Source organism: Triturus cristatus, chromosome 12, assembly GCF_964204655.1.
Source record: "Triturus cristatus chromosome 12, aTriCri1.1, whole genome shotgun sequence".
Taxonomy (NCBI): Eukaryota; Metazoa; Chordata; class Amphibia; order Caudata; family Salamandridae; genus Triturus; species Triturus cristatus.
Window position 1 is genome coordinate 621790768 of NC_140595.1, and position 27206 is coordinate 621817973.

Here is a 27206-nt window from a genome sequence, read left to right on the forward strand (position 1 = left end):
AGCTCAAGTCTGAGTAGGAAAGACGTCACTGCGTCCAAGAACCGTATTGTTCACGTTCACAGTATAGTCGAACCTGTAGGAGAAAAAAAGGGGATGAGAGAGCACCGGAACCGGCAGAATCAGAAAAAAATGAAAAGAGGAAGAAATAGAATGACAGGGCTGATAGTCCTGGGGGAGTAGGGATCTATCAGAAAGAAGAAGCGATAAAAGTGCGCTAATGAGTCCTAGGAGGTATGGTCAAATGCCCGTCTGTGACAAAATCGACAGAAAGGTGGTACAACGAGTGAGTGGTATGGTGGTTACAATGACGGAGATGGAAGGCGCCGGGGTGGAGGTGTGCCGGTGGAGGTGAATGAAGCATAGGAAGCGGAAAGCAACAACCGTAAGAAAGGTGTCGGAGGCTTACACTGGAGCTGGGTGACTCCCAAAGGAATGTAATATGGGTGAACATGGCAGCCGGGGTCGTCAACACCGAAGTGTTCCGTCTATGAAGGTGCTCGGGTATGGAACACCCATAGTAGAGCGTGAAGGAGACAAGCGTCAGCCGAGCGGAGGTGAAGGGGTGAGAAGCGGGATATCGGGGAAGTGGGAAACAGTGGATGGCCGATGGGGCTTGTCGGTCATACATGGCAGGTATATGCGGGGTGCGTGAATTGATAAACTTGAGTCCGTTTTAGACTATGGCCGATGTGTGAGTGCAGAGCACCGCATTCATGAGAGTTATGGTGTTGAAAACGGAGATGACAGAAAATCAACGCTCACAAGCCGCTACATGGGAGGAGCGATGTAGACCAGCAAGGATATGCTGAGATAGGTTAGGGAGAAAGACTAAGATTAAAAGTACAAAGGAGAAAGGAGCACAAAATTAGGCATGAGAAATGCACTGACCCTCTCCTGTTAACAAACCGGCCGCATCAGCGTAACGTCTGGAAGCCGGGAGAAAGCTAGATATGAGGAGAGTGGAATACAAGCAGAGATAACCACAGCTGTAGATAATCAATTACAGGCGAATTACGGGACTTACCAAAAAGCCGTGGTGCCATTCGTTGTAGTCACTCACCAGTTCTCCTTGCAAGAGGTGTCCGTAGACCGAACGTCCGGAAGGTAGCGCTGGTAATAGGTGAAGTGCGGGGCGTAGTATAAGAAGGGAAGAGGGGGGCGGGACTTCCGGGCTAGAGAGCAAGCGGTGACAGGGTGTTGAAGCAAACAGGAAGAAGAGACCGTGTAGCTACGGTAGCGGCCATTATGGAGTGGTGTCAAATGGCAGAAAAATAGCTCTGGATTCATTGTATATCCGGGCAGGGGCAAAGTAGTCAGTAAGGTTATATGAAAAAAAGAGAGTTAAACCCAATCAAGCAAAATAGGCGTGGCGTCAGAGGAGCGAAATGGAAAATTGTGCAATGGGGGGGGTTGCGGGGGAGGTTAAGGGGGTGAATGAGCCATCTTGGAATGGTAGTGGTATGCAAGTATGAGTACCACTCATAAGGAGAGAGGCAGGATGAGAACCAACGTGGAATAAAGAAATCTTTATACAAAATTATTTGTAAGAGTTATGTATGGAGGAAAGAAGGGGTTAGTTATGAAAAAATATATATAAATATATAGAAATCTATATATTGATATGTATGTGTTAAAAAAGGGGGTTCATAATAAAGTAACCTGAAAAAGAAGAAGGGTCTGGCTGTAAAAGATCATGATATCAGTTTGATCCATGGAATGGCATCATTAAGGCCTGTTTCGTCGCTCTTCAATCTGAACACCCATTGTTGTTCTCGTCTGTATCGGGCAGATGTGCTCCACTGAGGGTTGGAGTCAATTATTGTCCACTTCAGACTTTCAGGGGTATGATTTTTCTCAATACAGTGAGTCTGTAGTTTAGTATTCATCTTGTGACAGCGAATGGTGCTTTTGTGTTCACTGATGCGGATTTTTACTTGTCTCGTGGTCATACCCACATAGTCGAGTGAACATGGGCATGTGAGCAGGTAAACACAGTTCTTGGTATTACAGTTTGTATGGCGTTTCTGTGGCCATGGTCTCCTCATACCCAAGTCTATTTCTTTTGTTGCTGTAGTCTGGGAGCAAGCAGAGCATGATCCACATGGCTAGTGTCCAACAACTGGGGGTAGGGCCCAGAGTGTGGGTTGCGTCTGTACCTGTATGGTGGGGCGAGTGTGTACAAGAAGATCCTTGAAATTTTGTTTTTTTTTTTTGTTTTTTTTTTTTGGTGAGCATGCACTTTATTTTTTTTTTTTTTTTTTTTTTTTTTTTTTTTGAAACCGTTTATTGCAGGTTGCAAAAGTTACAGGTATGGGCCTACAACCACCCGGCCGGCCGCTAGAATGACAAAAGCATATTGCATACATACAGTAAAAGTCTCTCGGCAGTGCAGAGCAGTGAAACAGGAGTAATCAATGGTGCAGGCCACACAGCTCCAAGCCCACAGTACGGCTCCCTTTTCTTGAAACAAAACAACACCAAAAAACCACACCCGCAAGGCAACCCGCGATCCAAAGTGACAGCACGTGCTCCATAAGTGGGGGATCCAAACCAGCAGCAGAACTCTGAGGAGGGGAATGGGAGTAGGCCAGGGACTGGGGGACCGCGCGCCCGCGGCCGATGGAGGGGGGCCGTCTAGGGAGACGGAGCAGGCGAGGCAGCCGGTAGCAGTGGTGGCTCACAAATACCCCCGCGGTAGGCGTTCCAGGGGCCCCAGAGTTTCACCCACGCCCCAGGCTTACCCCTCGCCACATACACCACCTTTTCACGAAACATACACCAATCCATATGCTCTTTCCAGGCCGACACCGCAGGGGGCCTCTGGGATCCCCACAATTGAGCAATGTCACGCTTAGCTATCATGTATCCCAGAGTCACCCACCGCGTCTGCGGGACCGAATAGTCATTCGGTTCCCATACATTCAGCAAGCATCTCCTCGCTTCAGGCAGCAGCGCGACACGCGTAACCACACGCAGGACCTCATGCACACCACGCCAGAATCGCTCCACCTTCGGGCACTCCCACAGTATATGCATGAAAGTCGCCAGCGCACCACAGCCACGCTTACACAGTCCGTCACCAGCAAAACCCATACGCAGAAGCCTTGGCCCCGTCACGTAAACCCGGTGAAGGATCTTGAGCTGGACGAAACGAAGGCGAGCCGGGATGGCCACCTCTTTCGGAGAGGCCACCGCGGAAATCCAATCCTCGTCGTCCAGCTCCAGCCCGTCGGCAACCCAGGCCTCGCGGAGACTAGTCAGCAGGCACGATCTATCGTTGATCAGTTTTTTGTATATGAGGGAGATCGTGCTGTCCGGTACATGGCCGTCCAGCACTCTGTCCTCCAGGGGGGAAGACTCCGGAATGGATGCGACGTCCGGGAAGACGGAGCCCAGCGCATGGCGGACTTGTAGGTACCGAAAGTACTCACTGCCCTGCAGCTGAAACTCCGCCTGCAGCGTCTCAAAAGTTTTGAATCCCCCCCTCGTCCAGAGATCTCCCACCGTGCTGATTCCGATCGTGTCCCACTTCTCGAAGCCCTTCGACGTCCATAGGGAGCCCAACCTCTCAGACGCATACAGCGGTGACGCCCGGGTCAAACGGTCCTTCCACCCCATAGCTGCATTAGCCGCGTGCCAGACACGCACCATAACACGCGTCGGTCCCGTCAAACGGGAGTCGGGCGCGCCAGAGTAGAGCGCGCGATTGTAATCGCCACCGGGTAGGAGCATTTTATCCATCTCAAATGCCGGGTTCAAGACGGGCCCATAAAGGCCATGATTAATTGCAGCTAGTTGGGAGGCCCAGTAATACCGTTTAATGTCCGGGAGGGCGACCCCCCCATCGTACCACGGGAGCGTCAATTTAGCCAGAGCAATGCGCGGCCTCCCGTCCCAGAACAGGCGCCGCTGGAGGCCCTCCACCTCACGGAAATAGCGTGCCGGGACCAAGTCCATAGTATTCTGGAGGGCGTAGAGGAATCGCGGCAGGGACATCATTTTGAACAAAGCCGCTCGGCCGAGCGGCGAGAGCGGCAGACGCCGCCAGCGCACCACGTCCTCCCTCAAGCGCTGGAGGGGGGGCAGCAAATTCCGCTCATAGCGGGCCTCCGGGTCTGGTGTGATATAGATACCCAGGTACCGAAAACCTTGGGAGGCAATCTGGATCGGACAGTCCCGTGGTAGGGCCAGAGCCTCCCCGGAAAGCACATAGACACAGGATTTCGCCCAGTTGATGACCAGGCCTGAGTTGCGACCGAATGAGCGCAAAACATCAACCAGGACGATCAGTGATTTACGCGGGGAGGCGAGATACAGAAGGATGTCGTCAGCGTAGAGGGACACACGGTCCTCATGCTCGGGGGTCCAGCGGAGACCACGGATAGAAGGGTGCCACCGCAGCCACTCCGCCAGGGGCTCCAGGGCCAGGGCAAACAGGAGAGGCGACAGGGGGCAACCCTGTCGCGTACCCCTCCCCAGCGCGAATGGGGCCGAGACTCGCCCATTCACTACCACCTGCGCCAATGGGCCCGAATATAGCAATTTGACCCAGCTAATGAAACCCGGGCCGAACCCGAATTTCGCCAGCATCGCCCAGATGTATGGCCATTCAAGCGTATCAAACGCCATGGTGGCGTCCAAGGACGCCAAGATGGCCGGCTCCCGCACAAACGGGACACGCGCGAGCACCCCGTGCAAGCGCCGCAGATTGAGCGCCGTGTTGCGGTGCGGTATAAAGCCAGATTGGTCTTGGTGGACCAGGTCGCCCACCACGCCAACCAACCGGTTGGCCAACACCTTGGCCAGGATTTTGGGCTCCGCGTTCAAAAGCGAAATCGGCCTATAGGATGTGACCCGTTCACGGGGCTTCCCCTCCTTGTGGATCACCACAATTGTGGCCAGGCGCTGGTCCGGCGGGAGGGAACCCTGCGAGTGGGCCGCCAGGAACATCGCGCGCAGGTGGGGCGCCAACACATCCGGGCGTAGCTTGTAGAGCTCGATGGGAATACCATTGGGGCCCATGGCCTTGCCGGATGCAACCGAGCGAATAGCCAAGGCAATTTCGTCCGAGGTGGGAGGGGCGTCCAGCGAATCCCTGTCCTCCACCGTTAGGGAGGGCAGTGCGATGTCCCGAAGCAGGGCATGGGAATCTTCCTCCGAGCAGGGGGAAACCGGGGAGTAGACTTCGCGGAAATAATCCGCGAAGCAGGAGACAATGGCTTCCGGCTCGGTGACACACGCACCATCAACACTCTCAATCAAAGGCACCACGCGGCTCGCTCTCTCCCTCTTATCCAACCACGCAATCAATTTGCCAGCCTTATCACCCACATCATACAATCGCCCCTGCTGCTCTCTACTGAGGCCCCTGGCCGCCTCCGTGACGAGGGCCCGATAGGCCGCCTGCTTTAGGTGTAGAACATGCAACTTGGCGTCTGTTACCCCGCTCCCCAGGTCACCCTCCAGTTCTGCAATCTCGGCCTCTACCCGGGTCACCTCCTCCCGCTCGAGCCGCCGGGCATGGGAGATAAAGGAGAGGGCCTCCCCTCTAAGGACTACCTTGAAAGCCTCCCACAGGGAGATGGCGGAAGAGACCGACCCCACATTCTCGTCGAAATATCGCTGTAAGGATTTGATCAAATCGGCACGAATGGTGGGGTCGCGCAAATACCATGCATTGATTGGGGCCACCCTGCCATCCCCCCTCGGGAAGACATCGAAATGCAACAACAATGGGGAGTGGTCTGAGATACCCCGCGCTAGATGGCGCACCTCCCCCACCCTCCCTGCATGGGCCGCCGGGACAAGGATGTAATCAAGCCGCGAGAGGCTACCATGGGCACCCGAGTGCAAGGTGTACTGTCGCAATGCGGGATGCTTTAATCGCCAGCAATCCACCAGGCCCAGCGTGTCCAGAAGGCCGGGCAGCCACGCCTGTGCCCGGGGGAGGTCCCTAGGGGGATGGCGATCCATAGACCCAGAGGCTACCGCATTAAAGTCCCCTCCAACCACCAGCAGGCCACTCGGAAGGTCCAGAAGGAGGCGCCCCAGGTCCGCGAATGTGGTGGCTTGTAACCCAGGCGGGACGTACACTGATATAAAGATAAACACTCTACCCTCCATTCTTCCCACCAGAACCGTGTAGCGTCCCCTCTCATCATGGCGCACCTCATCAGTCTCCAACGGGAGCGAGTTCTTGATCATAATACCCACCCCCCGCGAGCCCGAGGTGAAGCCGGAATGTGCCACCAAACGATATCCCCGCCGATTCATTGCATGAAAGGAGTTACCTATAAGGTGCGTCTCCTGCAGGAAGACAACATCTGGTGAAATACGTTTTAAGTACTGCAGGACCACACCACGCTTAATCCTATCCCCCAGGCCGTTAACATTCCATGACAACACAGTCAAATCCCTACCCCCCATCATACGTCGAATCAATCGGTCGTCCCCCATCGAGCATCCTAATAACAACAACATAATAGCGGGTTTGCCCTGCGGTGCTAACAAACAACACACCCCCCCCACCCCCTGGTCCCAACAGAACTCCCCCCTCCCTGCACCCCTGCATGAGCCCAGACAGCCCCCCCAAAGTGCAGTGTGCCTGTCGCCCCATAGCTAAAATACTAACTAGTCCCCCAGAGGAGGAGGGAAGCCCCCAACAGACCCCACGCAACCTCCATAGGAGGGGAACATACGCAATCAATAAATGGTGAAGGAACAACGTCCAGAGCAAGGCCTATTCAGTCACCCCTCAATTCTGATCCGGCGGGCCCTCCTCGCCAGCCGCGCCCCCCCCGCCCCCCCGGCCCCGATCTCCAGGCAGAGTGTCCAGCCAGTCCCCAGCCGCCTCGGGCCGGTCGAAGAAGTGCGTGCGACCATCCACCTCTACCCTCAGCTTGGCTGGAAAGAGCATTGAGTACTTGAGGTTCAGATCCCTTAGGCGACGTTTAACCCCAAGAAAGCTCTGTCGCTGCTTCTGGACCGCCGGAGTAAAGTCTGGGTAGAAATGTATCTCCATGTTGTCAAGCTTGACCGGTCCCTGTTGCCTGGAGGTCTGGAGGATAGCATCTCTGTCCCGAAAATAAAAAATCCGGGCGATGAGCGGCCGCGGCGGGGCACCAGTCTTAGGTCTGCCCCCGGGGACCCGATGAGCACGCTCCACCGCAAAAAGCTTACTCAGCCCCCGGGGCTGGAGATGGGTCAGGATCAAATCTTCCACGAAAAGATCCGCCGCCTCCGCCTCTCGTCCCTCCGGGACCCCCACAATACGGACATTATTCCTCCGTGCCCGACCCTCGGAGTCCTCCAATCGCCGGTCCATCAGGGCGCTCGCCTGGCCAAGCCGGCGCACCTCCTTCTGGAGGGCCACCACGTCTGTCGTGAGGCTCGTTGTGGTGTGGGCCAGGGAGGCGACTCGGTCGTTTGTTTTGGACAAGTCTGCCCTCACAAGGCTCACATCCACAAGGACCGAGTCTATTTTTTGCGCTAAGGTGTCGAAACGCTGGTCCACCGAGGCCTTCATCTCTGCGATGGCGCCCATGACGTCCCGGAGGGTCAGATCCACCGGATGAGCAGATGCCTCCGTCGGGCCCACCGGGGATGCACGCGATGTCTCCGGAGAACCCTTCTGAAGCGTGTAGCGGTCCATACTGTTGGCCTGGTGCGCCGTGCCACGGCGGGTCGTCTTCACCTTCGCCCGGTCGCCATCTTGTTTGGTGGACATGCTGGCTCTTCCACCGTCGTGCCAAGCTCCCCAAACGGGCCGCTATACCAAGTCACGGGTGCCAGGGGGGGGGCAGGGGCGACCACCGAACCGCGGGTCAACCCACCGCCGGCGGGTCAGCCGGGCTCCTGGACAAGGCCACCGCACCCCGCTCCGCAGCCCGACCCGGCTTGAGAGCTAGGAGGGCGCAAAAGCGAAAGTGAAAGTGCGGGGTACGCCAGTCGCCCAGCCCCGCTCGCCGCTGTTATTCACTTTGTCCCCGGATCGCCCCACTACTCCAATCCGGGGGGCCGGCGAGGAGAAGGCCGCAACCTTCGATCGATGCTCCCACCGGCGTTCGGGGTCCGATTCGAGCCCAAAAAACGGGTGGCGCCTCAGCTCCGGTTCCCCAACACAGTCCCCTCAACAAGGACAGGATATCGCCAGGATTAATTCAGGAGGTCGCGGAGGTCCTCGGGAGCCTCGCACCTACGCGGCCATCTTGGTTGCGCGCTAGGCTCCTCCCGATCCTTGAAATTTTGAGTCCTTTAAAAGGCAAACAGAGGTACGGGGCCGGGATTGAAGTCTCCTGTCTCCAATATCTTCCAGTGTTTTTTTAAAATCTTTTGGATGGAGTTGGAGTTAGGTGTAAATGTGGTTACACACGTGATTGTTTCCGTCTTTGTCTTTTCTTTTACTTCCAGGAGTGCTTCTCTGTTGTTATTTTTGGCTCTCTTATGTGCCGGTCTTATAATTTTCTTAGGGTATTGCCTTGTTGTAAGATTTTTTGACAGGATTTTGGCCTGGGCTTCAAATTCATCCAGGGTGTTACAATTCCTACGGAGGCGTAGGAACTGGCCTACCGGCAGTTATCTTTTAATGCCTTCGGGTGGTGACTTTGGTATAAATTTAGGCACATTCTGACTTCCTTGTTTTACACCTTTAGCAGTCTAAGTTTTTTTTAGGACGGCCGGTGTAAATTACATAGTTATGTTATATTTCTGTTTAAGAGTGCTGGTTTGGTGGTGGCTAAAACACAACTAACACGGTAATGAAAACAAAAATAGCAGCAGACCCTAGAACAGAGGCTAATGGAAATTAATCATTAAAATACCAAGTCTTTGTTATCTTCAAGAATTTTTTAAGACAAACACTTTAAAGCTCAATATGTAGAGTGAGGGGTATAGTATTCCACACTTTGCTTCAGTAGTGGAAAAGAACCTAGAAGCAGAGATTGTAGATGTTGCTTTACTCACAAGAAAAAGAGATATGTTGGTACAGCAAGAGGATAGCACTTGAATTTAAAAGCCACATCTGTAGTCACCTTTTGGTGCATAGCTTGAGGTCATAGCTTTGAACAAACCCTACTGCTGGGGAAATATGTAATGATATATGCTCACATCATGAGAGCCTGGTGACCAGCTGGACAGAAGAATTCTGCTCTGCGGGATATGAAGCAACATCTTCACTGGAAAAGGGGTTAGAATTAATTTGCATAGTCACATTTTTCACAGAAATGCATATACTTCTTTCAAAGAAGGTAAGGATTCTTTTAAAAATTCTCAGTGGTGCAATGCAGGCATTAGCAACTCTAGCTACCTTGTTGAACAAACCCAGATTAGAGGCCAAGAATATGAATTTTCACAGAAGGTTAAGGCGTTCGACACAACGTGTGAGGCCAGCCAACGTTGTTCCAGACAACCTTTTGATGCATCAAGACTGTATTCCTTTCAGGTGGGATTTCCTCGATTAAATTGGTGACCTCTACTATTGAGTAAAATCCAGGTACTCAGTCAAAGCCTCCGCATCGAGAGTGAATTTCCGCTTGCTTATGTGATGTTATGATGGCCAAGTAAGCTAGATGTTTTCGACATACATTTGAAACTGCACCACTGCCTGACAGTGATTTGGCAAGGGGTCACATGCACAGATTAAATGGAAAGTTAGAAAGAACTGACCCCTGCTCAACTTTCTGGCTTCTGTGGCAAAAGGTATAAGAGCAACATCCCTTTGCCCTCTAGCTAAAAAGAATTTTAGCCAATTAAGACCAGTGATACTGGTTTTGATTAAGGTTTAGAACAAGAAGTTCTGGCCAGTGGTGTTGCTTCTAACAGACATACCTAAACTACCGGTTTTCTGACACCACCACCCATCAGCCAGCTTGCCAAAATCGTCCAACATGGACAGCATCACTGCCTCTATGCTGTGCAATGCATGGAAATCCATGTGAAAGGGATCTTAGTGGTCATTCGAACCAACAAAAATTGGCAACTGCCTAAAAGCAAGCTTGTACAGCTGCTTTCAAAAGTAAGGAAGTAAGAAAATGTGGAGAACATTACTCAGAATATCTGTGCTGAAAAAAGGCTTTTCAGGCACGAGTTTTAACTCTGCAGACTTCCAAGTTCTGGGAGTAATGCCTTAGCTCAGAGAGTTAAACTTGAAATGGTTGCATCAAACTTCTTTTGGGAAACTGGAGAGAGAATGTCTTGTGTTAATGGCCATTAATTGAGGGTTGGTCATTAAGTCGGTATTCCAGATGGGAATTACCTCAGAGCAAAAGCCCATTTTTCTTTAAGTTATAATGAATAATTTGCTTGAAGGAGAGAGTATTTTTGTGAGAAGAAACCTTTGTCATATGTACATAACATTTTGGGACTTCCTCAAATTATGTGTGTTCTGGTTTATTTAGTTTATACTTACCCTAAAATCAGGCATTCACCACAACCTTCCACTTATATGTGATCTATGCCTACTTTTCATCATCGCCTAATTCACCATTGTAACTTGTAGAATACAGCTTCAGTGCCAAGAACACAATGTCCAGTTGTTCATTTCGCAGTGCGTTTACATGCATTAATTTGCTGTGTGCTACAGTGCAATGAGATGCAAGTGATGAAATGGCACAAATTCTAATAATTTCTTTTAATCTACAATGGAATGTTTTGCTTTACATTGACAAATGTGTGTTTCACACTTATGTATTATTTACTAGCGTAATTTCTACATTCCTTTCAAGTATAAATGACGCTAGTACTTAAATGTATCCTCCAACCTCTAAACGTTTTGGTAAAAAATGTTGTTGATCTGAAAGCTTCATCTGGTGTTTGTTGCTCTGTTTCAGCAAAGGATTTGGACAAAGACAAGGACTGCATGCTGCCAATAGAGGAGGCGGGAATCATCTGGGATGGGATTTGCCTTTTCTTTCTCCTGCTGCAACGCAGAGTCTTCCTCAGTGCCTATTACCTTCATGTCATGGCAGATCTGCAGGCCACAGCCCTCCAAGCCACCAGGTGTCTAATTTTATTCCCACATCTGTTTGCCTTTCTTTCTGACATTTGAGCCTGAAGCACTTGTGATCTGCTGACATTGAGTTTAGAATGCTGCTCTGATTGCTAGACCAGAACGTTATAGTTGGTCTTTACGAATGGTACAATTAATCAATTTCTCGAAGCTTTTAGACTAGGTTTGCACACCATCAGCTTTTGTAAGTTCAATGTACTTGCATTTGACATTGGTTTTCTTATAATACTCAGTTGTTTGAGAGTAGTTTCAAAAACGAAGTGTGTAAGTCACCGTACTTTGTCCTTTCAAAGCACAATAGGTAGGAATACTAGGATAAATCATGAGAATTGCAGAAGGGTGTCTCTAAGGATGAGGGCTCTTTCCATTTTAAAACTTCTTGCTCCTTCCCCTCAGACTTGTCCCCTTCAAATGAGAACTCAACTCTATTCTTTAGACATTGCCTACTGAGCAATAAATCCTGTAAATGTTACAAATATATACAGCCTCATGAGGCTGTCCACACATTGCCACCCACCTCAATGCTACTACCTCCTTCGCTCCCTTCCCCTGTCATTCCCTTGTGTCTCTGCTCTTGTCCTGTCCAAAGGCATGTACTTTGTGCATACTCTACTATACCTTTAAATGTCTGAGGATGATCTTAGTGTTCAATAACTCATCCCATATATATTTGCGTATGGGCCAAATAGCACTTTGATGTCACTCTCTGCCACGCATGCAATACTATCCCTAATTAATTCACCAGTAGTTGTCCATTTGTTTGACATTTTCAATGAACTGAACAGTTTATGTTAAATCTATATTTACCTTCTGCACCCACACTGCCTATGTAAAGTGTATTACTTCTAACTGGAAGACACACCCGGGGTGTTTCCTTGTTTACAATGGCTGATTCCAATAAATATTTATATATTTCGAAGAGCGCATGTCCTGCAGAATGGTCGACTGTACTTTTACTCAAATATGTGAGTGGAAACCTAGAATTCGGATATGTTCTCTAGAATTATGTAGCACAGCTGTGTGTAATACACCATGGTTACTGCAGATGGGTGCACTATATTCTGCTATTTCAGAAAACCTACTGAGGAAATGTTCATTATGCTTTGGAAATCTTAGGAGTGGTCTATCAGTCTCAGGCTGTTATATCAAGGTTTAGACAATCTTACCAAGCTCCTTCATAATGCCTCCAAAGTTACATGCCTACATATATATTGCATAGACATTGTAATACGCTTATACGTTAAATTGTTTGTGTTTTAAGTTACTTTGCTTCTGAGGTATGATGGAATGCCTGTCCTATCTTGGCCCAGACTGTGTCCACTCATTTTACACAATCTATCACTAGCTGACAAATTTCCAATCACAGCTCCACTATTTTATTAAACTGACTTTGTTTCCTTGTGTCTCAGTTTTCATCGGCCAACATTTGAAGTGTTTTACAACTGGTTTCATGCTGAACTGTGTGCTGTGTATAAGAGTAGAAACATGATGAATCTGCAGGGACAGTCCTGTTAAGAACATTTCTTTTCTGGGTTTGATGACTTAGTGCACTGACGCATCCAATCCAGTGCAGGTATCTGTTCCAAGGGCCACTGATTCTACTTCTGGTGTGTCTTCTCAGCCTTTCATTCTCTGATGAATGATAACTTTAGTTAAATTGAGTAACAATAAACATTTGTTATTCTGTTATTACTTTTGAGAATGACCAAGGTTTTTATTGATTTATTGTTGCCATTAGCCAAGACTTCATCAAGGGTTCCATTGTGGACATCCCTTTTTGCAAACTGTTGAGGCTTTTTGTTTGATTTGTGGGTAAAATCAGAATATAATCAGACATCTCATTTATCAGAATATATGGTCCTTCAAGAATATTCCATGTAAGTGACTTCAGTGAGCACTTATTTCTCGTATCTCGAAGTGTTGCAGAATGATGTATTAATTTCTACACCCGTACGTTTGTAGTAGTGCCCAGGGAATATATGGTCCTTTGACTATAGTCTGCTTTCCATTGTTCATTCAGATTATGTCATAATACATTGGATGTAGTCAGTCTGGTTTTAAAGGGATGTCTTCAAAACATGCATCTCTACTTCCAATGTTGATAAAAGGTCAAGTATTATTTACAGAATACAATGCAATGTAAAATGCACAAACCTGGTAAAGTGCAAAGCACATAGGAGCTGATTAATCACTGTACAAAGAAGGCTTCTCTCTCCACCACATAGCAGTATAGTAAAGTGTTTCACCACCAAGGAATATTGTGGCCTCCCTAAACTCTTCTTGTGAGATAACACCAACGATTGACTGTCTTGGGTAGTGGAACACTAATAAGCACATGCTTTACAAGCACCTGGTAATAAAGAATGCACATGGTTTAGTAGTAAACAATATAATGCCTTTGTAGAGTTGGATCTGGATGTGTGACGGATGCTACTCTAATGCCTCTGTGCTGTTGTTGCCAATAAAGTAGTGGGAATGGTTCCCAGATTCTTAAAACATTATCAACTCATATCACTACTTGCTTTTGTTGCAAAGGCTTTGGAAGGACAGTTAGCGAAACCACACTACTTTTTGAAAACTAACAAGTTAGTTGCTGACTTACGAGCTTGTTTTCTCTGGCACTCTGTGCTTTATTAGTATTGCTGTCTATATTAGGTGATCCAGGATGTGAGCTGAAATATGGCCCACTGAATGGCTTTATCCTGCTTGATGTCTCTGCTACACGGTCGACCATTCCATCCTATTAGACGGCGTCAAGACCTTAGACATTACTTTCGTTATGAGAAAGTAGCTTGGATCCTTTCTTTCTGGCTGTATCAGGCTGTAAAATTAGGCATCTTTAAATCTACCAAGCCACCAGGTAATTGTGGGGGGTTCCCACAAGGTTCATTCCTATCCCCCCACTTGATTAACATATACACTGCGCCATTAGCGAAAGCCTTACTTGAACAGCGTGTGAAAGCTTATATGTCCGCTGTCAATACCCCGCTTTTACTGTGCCTTGATAACAAACCTGCCTCCCATAGCAAATTCCACAAAACAATGTGCTTCATTTGGCAGTAAGTGGAGAGCAACAAACTAAACTAATTGTTGACAATACTGTAGATTTGTGCAGTTGAAGATACTCCATAGAGTGTATGTCACAGGGCCTGGCTTGATACGTATGGGGTATTCGAGGGATGGAATGTGTAAGCGTGGCTGTGGCTCGTTGGGTACCTTTCTTCATATCCTATGGGAATGCTCGGAGGTCGTGCGATTTTGGAACGGAGTACATACTGTAATGGAGGAGGTCACGCATGTCGCTTTGTTACCAGAGGCCAGGAGGTGTTTGCTGAATGTCTGGGAACCAAATGACTATAATGCGGCGCAGACGCAGTGGGTGACTTTGGGGTACATGGTGGCTAAGCGCAATATCGCACAGTTGTGGGGTTCCCCGAGGCCGCCTACGGTTTCGGTATGGAAGGAGAATATGGATTGGTGTATGTTCAGGGAGAAGATGGTGTATGTGGCGAGAGGCAAGCCTGGGAGGTGGACTAAGGTGTGGGGTCCATGGAATTCCTATCGTGGAAATATCTGCGCTCCGCCTCTGCCGCGAGAGGTCGACGTCGCTTTGTCCCCCTAGCCGCGCATTCTACGTAATTGTGTATGCGTTGTCCTCCTCTCCGCTGCCCCCCACTGCCACCTCCTGTCAAGAGTTATTCCAGATACTGTGGATCTTCCCCCGTCCTGGGGAGCGCACGCTGCTATTTCGGACTCTCATTGCCTTGTTTGTGTGTTATTGTTTTTTTTTTCTTTTATTAAAAAATATGAAACCATCCTTTTTGATCGCCCTTGGACTGTGGCCGCGGCCTGTTATATGTGCTTACGAACTACCGGGAGCTTTTGCTTCTGACTCATTTGAATGTATGGCGCTGCCTTGCTGGCTCCCGAGCTTTCTAGCGGCCGGCCCTTGTGGTTGTAGGCCCTTGTTTGTATCCTTTTTAATGTGTAATAAAGGTTTCTTATAAAAAATAAAAAATAAATAAAAAAGACAATACTGAAGTATTAATACTCAGTGGTCAAAGTGACCTCTGGGTTGATTCTTACTGGCACAGTGTATTAGGTACTACTCCGTCTACTGTGTAGTGAGCTCCACAGTTGAGTTGGACTGCCAGCTATCTCTAGCTGCCCAAATAGCAGCTGTAGATTCTTCATGCATACCACATCAAGATTTATATGAAGATTCTTTCTGATCTTTTCCCAGAAAGCAAACGTATGGCAGTATGCACCTTAACTGGATCACAATTAGACTGCACAAATGCACTATATTTGGAGCTACCTCAAAATATGTTCTTCAGACTTCCTAATCCACTATGCAGCAATGAGATTAGTGGGGGGGGGGGGCACCCCACGCCTTGCACGAGCCAGTCCATTATTACAAAATCTTCACTGGTCCTGGATTAGGGAAAGGGACCATTTTAAGACACTGTGCTTAGCATGGAAGTCATTAGCAGGGGATGTACCTGCATTGATTTTTAATGCTAGGAAATCTAACACCCTAAAAGGGCCTTGCACTCCTGGGGAACCAGTCTATTGATTCTGCCTAGATTCCACACAATAAAAGATGTCGCTGCCTGTTTAACCAAGTCATGGAATGCTTTTGCAGTCAATCTGGAAACATCTCATCTAGTCTTTAGAAGGCATCACAAAACCTGGCTCTTTAAGGAGGCATTCTTGTGACAGCTTGTTATGAAATCTTGGCCCTAATATTTATCCTATAATAAACGCCAGCACCTATAGCCCTTACGGTGATAGCGTGCTGTGCAAATAAACATTAACATAACATATTGTAGACTATATTTTCTACCTAAGGAGTTCCATTATCCAGTCTTTGATCACTGGCATTACCACACAACATCTCCCCTTCCACAATCTTTGGCATCCACTCATCTTTCTCTGCATGTCTAAGCCAGGTCTTATTATGGACTCTCCTCCATCTATCCATTTGCCAATTAAATGATGTACTTTGTGTGAAAATGTAGCTGTGATAAAATGGCTACCTCTTACTGGCTCTTTACTGTTGTAAACCTCTAAGTGGACATGACTAGTCCTCAGATGCTTTCCACCAGGCAGTCCCGACACAACTTGGGCTTTTCCAGTTTAAAGTACTAACAAAAGCATTTTCAAGATGCCCTCTAAATAAACCTAGTGTTTATGCTTGCAGTAATAATTTTGCAGTGCATAAACGTGAATTAGACAAAATAAACTGTTTATTGCAAACAGACAATTAATACCAGTGAGAAATGTTGTCCTTTTTTGTGTTGCTATATAAAGTATTTAATTTAAATGCTGTCACGTCCTTGGAGAGGGTATCTGTAGCAGAGTCAATATTGAAATACTAAAAATTAAAAGCGTTTCAAATTTAATTTCAATGAAAATAAACTAAATGGATTTGCTCCGCACTTAGTGAAGAAGTTACCAGGTAAACATGGGAGCCTGAAACTGATTAGGTCATAAGTTTTCAAAATATCGATCCACTGACTTTTAAACCCATATACAATCTATTTATTTATTTATTTATTTAAAGGTTTTGTAGAGCGCATAGTAACCCTAGAGCATCCCAGAGCTAAACCCGAGACTCCATTGGTTTCAGCCGGGGAGGGGGTTATGATTGAGGAAAAAGGAGGGTCTTTAGAGTTTTCCTGAACTGGAAGAGATTGGGTTCTGTCCTCAGTCTTCGTGGGAGGTTGTTCCAGTGTTTGGCCGTGTGGACCGAGAAGCGGCGGCCACCGGCCCTGGCTTTTTTAACTCTGGGGACTGTGATGAGATTTTCATCACTGGATCGGAGGGCCCTATTCGCTTTGTAAGGGATAATGAATTCCTTGAGGAGAGGGGGGCCGTTGTTGTTAAGGGTTTTATGGGCAAGACAGAGAGCCTTGAAGGCAACCCTTTCTCTCACTGGGAGCCAGTGAAGTAACTTGAGGGCTGGCTTAGCCGAGGATCTTGCAGGTGTGCCAGTGAGCAGGCGGGCTGCGGCATTTTGGACTTTCTGCAAGGTGTTGAGGGTGGCTTTGGGAGCTCCCAGGTAGATTGCGTTGCAGTAGTCCAATCTCGCCAGTATGAGGCCCTGAATCAGGAGTTTCTTGGCGTTCGCAGGGAGCAGGGGGAAGACCTTTCTACAGGCTCTGAGTAGTCCGAAGCATGTTCCTGCCGTCTTTTTTGCCTGAGTTCTGAAGCTCAGGTCTGTTTCAATCCAGACGCCTAGGCTTTTTACTTCTTCCTTAGGAACGGGGGGGTCACCCAGGCAGTTGGGCCAGAGGTGAGTCGGCAGGGAGGGCCCTTTGTGGCCAAGCATTAGTATCTCGGTCTTTGACCCGTTTAGTTTTAGTGATGAGAAGTTCATCCAGCGATGGACTTTGGTGAGGCAACTGTGAAGGTCGGAGAGGGAGTGGTGGGGGTGTGAGAGGGTAACCACCAGCTGGGTGTCGTCGGCATAGTTTATGATTGACACGCCGAACGGACTGACCAGTTTCTCCAGTGGGGCCAAGTATACGTTGAATAACGTAGGGCTTAGGGATGAGCCCTGCGGTACTCCACAGCGGAAGGGGATAACGGGTGAGTGGCTGTCGTTCTCCCAGACTTGGAAGGAACGGTCTGCTAGAAAGGATTTTAGCCATTTCCGGGCCGTACCCCTTACTCCAATTTCTCCCAAACGTTGGATTAAGGTAGGATGTCGAAGGCCGCACTGAGGTCCAGGAGGATCACTGCCACTGATCCTCCCGTGTCCAGGATGCTTCTGGCCTTCTCCACGGCTGCCAGGAGGGCGATGTCAGTGCCCTGGCCTGGTCGGAACCCTGTCTGAGAGACCCCAAGAAGGTTGTTGCTCTCCAGGAATAGCGACAGTTGTTTGTTCACTAATTTTTCCGTGATCTTACTATTTCCTGGGAGAAGAGAGATGGGTCTGTAATTGGAGAGGTCCTGTGGGTCCAAGGAGGTTTTTTTAGTAGGCCTTTGACCGCTGCAGCTTTCCATCTGGAGGGGACTATACCCTGCGAGAGGGAGGAGTTGATCAGCGCCGTGAGGGGGGGAATGATGGTGCTGGTCACTTTTTTCAGGAAGCTGAGGGGTGCAGGGTCGAGGGGGGACCCACTTTTAATTGAGGCCAATGTTGCCGCAACCTCTTCCGTGGTCACTGGGCCGAAGGAGTCCAGGGAAGGTGAGGGGCTGGTAGGATCCCCGTCCATGTGACCCGGTTGACCCGGTTCGGAGTCGGAGGGGGGATGGCCACGAGAATTTTTTGTATTTTCTCGTCAAAGAAGGTAGCAAGATTAGTGCATTTGCTTTCCGCTTCTTTGGGGTCGAGTGGTTTGAGGGGGGGATCAGGGGGATGAAGGAGTTCTTTAAGAACAGCAAAGGTTTCGTGTGCCGAACTTGCAGCACTTTTGATTCTGCTCTCGTAAAATGCAATTTTGGTGTTACGTAGCTCCTTTTTGTAAGCTTTTACGGAGGTACGGAAGGTGACTTTGTTCTCTTCTGTTTTGTCCTTCCTCCAGAGGCGTTCGTTCCTCTTGCAGGCCTTCCGTAGAAGGTTAAGTTCGGGGGTGTACCAAGGGGATGGATTGACTCTCTTGGTGCGTTTCAGAGAGCTCGTTTTTGGCAGGATGGCGTCAAGAGATTAAGTGGCCCAGGCGTTAAATTCGTTGTCCGCGGCTATGGGGTCTTGAGAGGGGGGGGGACGTTTTCCCTAAGTTTGGCGTCCCAATCTTCTGGGTTCAATTTATTCCATCGTCTAGTCAGGGTTCTGATTTTGGGGGGTTGAGGGGGCGGAATATTGATAGGCCATACAAAGGGGACCAGGAAGTGGTCGGTCCAAGGGAGGGGGACGTGATCTTGCGCTTTCAGATCTGGGATGTTTGTAAATATGGGGTCGAGCAGTTGCCCTCTTTCGTGGGTGGCCTGCGCATTTTTTAGGTCAAGGCCGGTGGAGGTGATGTCCTGTAGCAGTTCTAACGCCTGCTTGTCGACCGGGTCCAGGAAGTGAACATTGAGGTCCCCCAGAAGTAGATAGTTGGAGGAGGTCGTACTCCCGATGGAGATCTGATCGATAATTTTGCTTGGAAATTCCGCCAGGTGGCCCGGGGGGCGGTAGACCAGCGTTCCTGTTAGCGAGGTAACTGGGGAAATTTGTATGGTGAAATGACAGCTTTCGCATCCCTTGATGTTGCCGTCTAAGGATCTGCATGTAAAGACGTCCTTGTAAATTATGGCTAGTCCACCTCCTCTCCCCTCTGGTCTGTTCAGGGAGCACATGAGGTACCCGGGAGGGAGTGCGAGGACTGTGTCAGGGCCGTTACTGGACGTGAGCCAGGTTTCGGTCAGAAATAGTATGTCTGTGGCGTGGTTTGCGATAAGGAGGTTAATTTCGAGCGCGTGCTTCGCGAGCGACCTACAATTGAGTAGGCCTAGTCGAAGTACACTGGGAGCCGGATCCGCGCCGGCAGGGTTGCAGAGGTTGCATCTGAGGAATGGGTTGTCGGCCGTCAGAGTGCGCGTGCAAGCAGGGTGTTTCTGGGGTCTTAAGGCTAAAAGCTTGTTCCGTGGGTATGTCAGGTTGTTCTTGGCAAAAATGGGCATGGTGGTAGGGCCCGGGGCCGGCTGGGCCCGGACAGGCCCAGACGGGCTTGCCTTTGGCGCGCCTTCGGCGCGCTGCCGGCGCGCCCGCTGCGCCCATCCGCTGCGCGTACGGAAATGACACATACTTTTATCAGACGAGGGGCGTGGCTTCCAAGGGGGCGTGGCTTAGCCGCACGCCGGCAATGGCGCCGAGTTTGTTGTTCGAGAGCCGCTTTCAGCGCTGGGCAGCTGAGCGGTGGATTGAGCAGGATCGAGTCCTGTGCAGCCAGGTAGGGAAGGTATTTAAAATCACAGAAATGCTCAAAGTGACTCACAATATCCCACGTGCATACAATTAAAACAAGGTGTCTATCTCCCGGCTTTTCGCCTCAGGAGAGTCTAGGTTCTGGCAGGTAGTGCTTGTAATCAGCTTTTATAATAGCGCGAAGGAAAAAGGGGCGTGGCTTCCAAGGGGGCGTGGCTTAGCCGCACGCCGGCAATGGCGCCGAGTTTGTTGTTCGAGAGCCGCTTTCAGCGCTGGGCAGCTGAGCGGTGGATTGAGCAGGATCGAGTCCTGTGCAGCCAGGTAGGGAAGGTATTTAAAATCACAGAAATGCTCAAAGTGACTCACAATATCCCACGTGCATATAATTAAAACAAGGTGTCTATCTCCCGGCTTTTCGCCTCAGGAGAGTCTAGGTTCTGGCAGGTAGTGCTTGTAATTAGCTTTTATAATAGCGCGAAGGAAAAAGGGGCGTGGCTTCCAAGGGGGCGTGGCTTAAATATATGACCAAAAATATGGATGAAGATCAATATATGCAGCCATCTGTTAAGCCCCGAGAGAAACCTTTTACTTTGAAGCACATTCAGTACAGAATTCCCATTTTTTCTCTCTAGGTCAACTGATGCTACCAGTTTAATTTGGCCCCTTAGCAAAAAGTATTACGAGAGGAACACCTCCCCAAAGGCATTAATAAAGAAGAAGGATTTGCTGGTTTATTCCAGGTTAACCTCTAAGGTTACTGCATATAGATAGTAATACATTTAGTATTTATTTCAGTTGTAACTATGTATTATTAATTTGTTCTTATAAAACTACTGACTTACAATATTGTTAAATGGCCTCTTTACCATGCTTTTGTTCAGTGATGTTGTTCCTTGTTAACTGGTTATGGATTTTTTTAAATAAAGTGTATTTAACCATGCTTCTCTTGTAGACTTTTGATTTCCATACCGCTGTGTCTCCTACGATATAGGGGGTTCGGGTGGACAGCAGGGTGAAGGGAAGTGGATTTGTCTCCACATTATTGTGCCCTTGGTAAGTTGCGCCTTTCTGATGCTTTCGTGCTCTCTCTTTCATATGTCTTGCAGAGGTTTTGAGCTATTCAAAGCGAGCATGGTGAAGAGCATGAACTTTCACCGGGAGACAGAGAAGCGGTCCCTCTTGCAGCTGAAACGACAGTGAGTACCAAAGGACTTTGGTTAAAAAATCCTCCAAATAACTTCTGGTCTGAGGACTTCTTCCCATTTCTGGGGTGATCACATCATACGCCAACTAGCAGAAGGGTCTTGTTGACGCTTTGATGCAACCACCAATGATCATCTGGCAATTCTCCGGGTTTGTGATTTCATCCATTGGATTTAATTTCGGCATTGCGGGGTAAGAATTAAATATTTAGTCATTTTCATTCTGGGCTGGCATTTAAATTTGTGTTCACATTGGTTTTTCCACTGGAGGAAGCTTTTAGTGTCCTGCAATAAAGGGCATGCAATTCCATTCGATTAGGAATGCTCTGCAGACTTTCTGCACATTGTGTCTCTTCTATTCGTTGATAGTATTATGTCTGTAAGTGCCATTTATATATTAGTAAATATCAACATTAATAGCCACTGGATTACTAATTAAAAGATTGGTATAAGAAAGCCTAATTAACTGGTGATATAAATACAGTGCTGGACCTTTTGAAGCATACAAAAAAGTATGCAAATCATGACCTGATTTAAATGGCACAGTCCACTCCTACTCTCGTGCAGTCCTTCAGGAATGAAGAAGCAGCCCATGCCAGGGCTCATGGACAGTATGAGAGGGAACACAGTGTACTGACCGCCATTTCTTTTGGATCCTTTGTTTAGGATGGAAAGGATCCGAGCCAAGCAGGAGAAGTACCACCAGAGCAGGCTTCCCACCAAAGACATGGAAGATGGGAAAGGAGGTAAGCCTTTGAATAGGGAGAATACCATAATCTCCCTCTCATTCTGGGTACCCTGTGTGGGATGTACTTGGCCATGGAGGTTGGAAAAATTGCACCCTGCATTAAACCAGAATGTGTGCGTCCGTCAATGCTACTATGCAAAGGCCTGTGGGAGAGTTAGGCGATTGGTTAAAAGATTTTGGCTCTGCCTAGAAATGTGAGACGATGGAACAATGGTGTGTGGAGTGACATTTAGAAGTGCAAGACCACATGAGCACACTGTTTGAAAATTGATGAAAACACAGAGTGCAAATATCCCCTTCCTGGTAGGCTCCCCTCCACCAAAAGTAATTCTGATCCCAATATATTATATACAATGCAACAAAATTAAAGGCAGCATATCAACCATGCAGCCCACTTGTAAATAAATTAATAAAACAGTTGAGGAAGGAACGCTATTGTACACTTTTTTGTGTGTGTATATAGCAGAATACTCAATTCACTTCACATCATGGTGTTGCCTACACTTTGAGTTCCCATTTATTTGTAAACAGTTTCCCCCACAGTCTCCCACTACACCTCAGAGACTGTTTTGGTTGCATATGGCTTAATCTCCATGTGCTTTGCCTGACCACTTTTTCAGAGGTGGTTAAGTAGTTGTCAGTGCTACTATGTTTGATTTATATGGCTACTTTGTCATCTTTAAAAGATTTTCACAAGTGGGCAATTACCTAAAAACTGAAAAGATTATTATTATTATTTTTTTTAGAGTAAGACATCGGATTTTATACACAGCATTCTGCTCTAGCATCATAAGTTAGGAGCCATTAAAAAACTAAGAATTATTCACTAGGAGATTTGTCCCATTTGAAGTGAAATTACTTATCTCAGATGTTTTTAACTCTAGCAAAAGATGGAGGAGGACAGGCTATATTGTAACTGGTATCATCCTAACAGGCTGGTGAAGGCCAACGGGGTGTGACAAAGACCGACGCGTGTCAGGATAGACATTGGTTAAAGTGTTAGCCAATCCCAATGGACTTTGGGGTCACGGATCCTTCAGGAAACCTTATCTCCTATATAACCCAGACATTCTCTGTTGAATACCCAAAGAAATTGTATATTTATTCAGTAGTTTGTTAAGATTCAAACAGGTCACAAATACGCAAAGATTACCAGATCGGGGATGCACTGCCTCTTAATCTCATTGGGCAAATGCCCAGTTGGATAATCCCTTCAAAGCCTCCCAGCTCACTGACCACCTTATTTAAGGTTCCATTGGAACAAGTGATCACCAACTATCACTTGTGCAAGCACCCTCAACTGAGACTATATAATACATAGTAACCCTGCTCTCTCACAGTCATGAATGTGAATAACGGGGTTATAATACATCTCTTGCAGCACCCATCCTTAAGGGCACCATGGTATTCACGTCCGTCTCTCTCAAAGATGACAGACAGAAACAGTGCGTTTGAGGCATGTGAGCTGTAGATCACATGCTTTGCATAGCCCGCCATTTAGTGTTGGGACCGGATGTTTGCACTTTGTTTTTGTTCGAAGAAGCATTTTCCAGTCATTAGGTAGGTGACTCCTCCTTTCGGTGATAGTGCACATGGGCATCGGCTCCATTGTTAGATTGTTTTTTCTGCCATCGGGTTCAGATGTGAATTGCTGCGCTCCGGTTCGGTACCATTTCTCGGGTTCCCTTCGCACAATCCACAACCCTCAACGGTATTGTTTCTCGATCGCATTTCCCATTCTCCGCATATCGTTTAGACTCCAAGATCTTCGATCGGAAAAGTCGTGGAGGGCCATTGGGCCGACCCGTGCCTGGCTCGCTAGCAGTCGATGGAACGGACTCCATTCAAGCTCTGTCCCGGGTGTCGCACTAAGTTTCGGCGCACCGACCTGCAGGAAGTGTGCAACCTCTGTCCCCGGAACACGATGAAAAAGACTGGGATGCATGCCGATCGTTTCGATCAAAGAAGATGCTTTGTGACCATCGGGTTTGACGTCAGGAGATGCACACCAAGGCGGCTCCGTACTGGACATCTTTGGCGAAGATTCCGACAGAGAAGAAACACAAGCTCAAGGAGCCGAGGATGAACACATCTGCATGTCTGAAGCCGACTCCGACATGAAAGAAGAAGAGCAAGTTACACCAGGTCAGCGTACCGTGAGTAAAGAAACCCCCTTGCCCCAATAGCACAAGACAAAAAAGGCTCCAGTCCTTCCTTTGCCTGCGGGCCAAGGTCGGCACCGAGAAAATGTTTCGAGCACCCTGCCCGCGGGCCCGGCGCCAAAACACAAAGAGAAGCCTTCTGGCTCGGGACCGAGGCAGCCCCATGCCGGCACTGAATGGAAATCCTCGGCGCCGAAATCCAAGCATGTCCAGGTCCACGTTCCATCTTTGTCGAAGACTAAATCAATGGTACCGAAGAGTTCAGAGCCGCAACTTTCGATGATCCACCTTCGTATCCGAAACAGATGAAACTGGTTATTAACTCAGATTCTGGACATATTCATGCCAAACGTCCGGAAAAAAGGAAACTGAGCCAACAGGATGAGCACCAAATGCCCCTGAAGAAAAGGAATGTGGGTACTAACACTTCATCACCACCTTATGTTTCACCTACTAATCCTCACTTACTTATCGCACCCACTAATTCACCACCACCACGCTCACCTGAACCACAGGATGAAGGGGATTTGGATGGGGATGAGAATAGGCCACAAGATGTTGACCCATGGGAGGATTATGACACTGACCCACACACAGATACTGACCCAGACTTATACCCGTCCAGGCCATCACAACCTGACGACAATATAGGCTACTTTGAACTTCTTAACAGGGCTGCTCATTACCATGGGGTGGAGCTGGATAAGGAGGCTTTAGAGGAGGACTTCTTTTTTGAGACCCTAAGTTCTTCTAAAAAAAAAACTACACATGCACTGCCAATGCTTAAGGGAATGCTTAAACATGCAGATGAGGTTTTCAAAGATCCTTTAAGGGCAAGAATCATCACGCCCTGTGTTGAAAAGAAATATAAAACAGCGCCTACTAACCCTGCCTACATCAAGGGTCAGCTGCCCTTTGACTCTCTTGTGGTTTCTAATGCTCGCAAGAAATCTAACTCTCAGACCATAGGTGAGGCCTCTCCTCCTTATAAGGAGTCCAAGGTAATTGATGCCTCTGGCAAAAGGGTAGCCTCACAAGCAGCTAATCACTGACGCATTGCCAATGCTCAGGCTTTGTTAGCCAGAGATGATAGGGCTCATTATGATGAGTTAGAAAAACGTATGCAATTTCTGTCCGATTAGCATAAATCTAAGGCAAATGATGTTATCCAGGAGGGCAAACTTATTACTAATACCTCCATCAAGTGCGCCCTAGACGCAGCAGACACAGCAGCGCGCGCAGTAAACCCCAGCCTACTGCTACGCAGACATGCATGGCTGAGAATTTTAGGGTTCAAACCTGAGGTACAGGCCCTTGGTCCAACAGTTGATACCTCACTGGAAAAGATGAAGAAAGACACTGAGGTCGCAAAGTCCATGGGGGCTTTGCAGTTACCTGCCAATAGGGGTTCCTTTCGGCACTCCTTTTACAGGGGTGGCTCCAAAAATATTTCCACAGAAAATCCCTCTTCCTCTTACAAGGGCAACAACCAATCGCCCTCATCAAGAAGCTATTTCAGAGGAGGTTTCAGAGGAAACAATGGGAAGGGAGGAGGCACAGACAACGCCACACGTACTTCCCCAGCAAACAACAAGCAGTGACTTCCTTCCGCTACCCCTGATCATTCCACTTCTGTCGAGGAAGGTCTCTCCCAATTTCTCCCTGTCTGGAACACAGTCACCACAGACAAATGGGTTTTACAAATTATCCAATATGGTTACTGCCTGGAACTTACAGACACTCTCCCAAACATTCCTCCAAGATCACGCGCAGTGTCAAAGGAACATATTACCCTTCTAAAGCAAGACGTTCTCTCTCTGTTAGAGAAAGGAGCTATAGAACCAATCCCATTAAGGGGCCATGGAATACTTCCTGTACTTCTTAATTCCCAAGAAGGACGGCTCTCTCAGGTCTATGCCAGACCTCAGAGAACTAAATCTATACATTCAGTCGGACCACTTTCATATGGTCACACTCCAGTAAGTGCTCCCGCTCCTTCAAAAAGGTGACTTTCTGTCCACTTTGGACTTGAAGGTCACCTATTTCCGTATCCCAATACACCCTGCTCACCGCAAGTACCACAGGTTCGTAGTAGCAGGCCAGCACTATCAGTTCAAGGTGCTCCCATTCGGATTAACTACCGCACCCAGGGCCAGATGCATCAAAGGGTTTTGCCCATTCTGTGTCTATGGGAAAATGTGCTCATGCATATGGCCCTCAGAATTTTCACCAAGGGCCTGGCATTGGTCGCAGCTCATCTAGAATACAACACATTCACGTCTTCCCATATTTAGACTACTGGCTCATAAAAGCCAGCTCGCCAAAAGCGGTCTACGTCACACTCGCAAAACAGTGCAGTTGCTCCACGATCTTGGATTCATAGTAAATCTGTCCAAATCCCATCTACAACCATCTACAACCATCCAACACACAGGTGTATCTGGGAGCCACAATAGATGCACAAAAGGCTTTGGCCTACCCCAATCTGGCCAGAATCCGCAACATGCAAACTTTACTCTGTCAGTTTCAGCCTCAACACTCATTGACAGCTCGAGTGGTTTTTTTAACCAAACTTTATTGGGTTTTACATATTAGCATTGGTACATTCTATGACATGATCTTTGCCAAGGTACACACAGGACAAGTGACCAAAGCATCACCACATATGATATAAGCGTAGTAGCTCAACTGGATATGGGATTCCCACCCCTTACCCACAATGTAGGAATCCTATACATAGCAATCAGCACGTGGTGCACGTTTAGTCAGTATCCCGTATCCTAAAACAGTCCTATATTTCTGAAACCTACCCCAACCCACCCCACCCACCAGGCGGACAGCTCGAGTGTTCATGCAATTATTAGAGATGATGGAGTCTTGCATCCTAATAGTCCCTTGCACAAGACTCCAGATGTGTCCCCTTCAGGAGTACTTAGCTCGGCAGTGGAACCATGCTCAGGGTCTGTTATCAGATCTAGTGTTGGTGGACGGCCGCACCCATCGCTCTCTGCAGTGGTGGAATACGCAAAACCTTTCAGAAGGGTGGCCCTTCATCAATCCGGTTCCACAGATAGTGCTAACAGCAGACGCATCGCTCACTGGTTGGGGAGCTCAACTCCAGACGCATATAATTCAGGGCATGTGGAGCCTGCAACAAAAGCAGCTTCACATAAATCATCTAGAGCTGCTAGCGATTTTTCTAGTGCTCAAAGTGTTTCAAGTACATCCAGTA

General features: G+C 48.2%; 1 protein-coding gene across 4 annotated transcripts in view; it reads left to right on the forward strand.

The window, feature by feature from the left end:
* PIEZO1 (piezo type mechanosensitive ion channel component 1 (Er blood group)) overlaps nucleotides 1-27206 on the forward strand; it is an 854808-nt gene that overhangs the window by 628613 nt on the left and 198989 nt on the right. For all 4 annotated transcript variants that reach the window (XM_085638610.1, XM_085638612.1, XM_085638613.1 and 1 more), the window contains 3 exons: nucleotides 10827-10995; nucleotides 20969-21058; nucleotides 21731-21810. In XM_085638610.1, the coding sequence (XP_085494736.1) occupies nucleotides 10827-10995; nucleotides 20969-21058; nucleotides 21731-21810 (339 nt within the window). The remainder of the gene's footprint in view (nucleotides 1-10826; nucleotides 10996-20968; nucleotides 21059-21730; nucleotides 21811-27206) is intronic.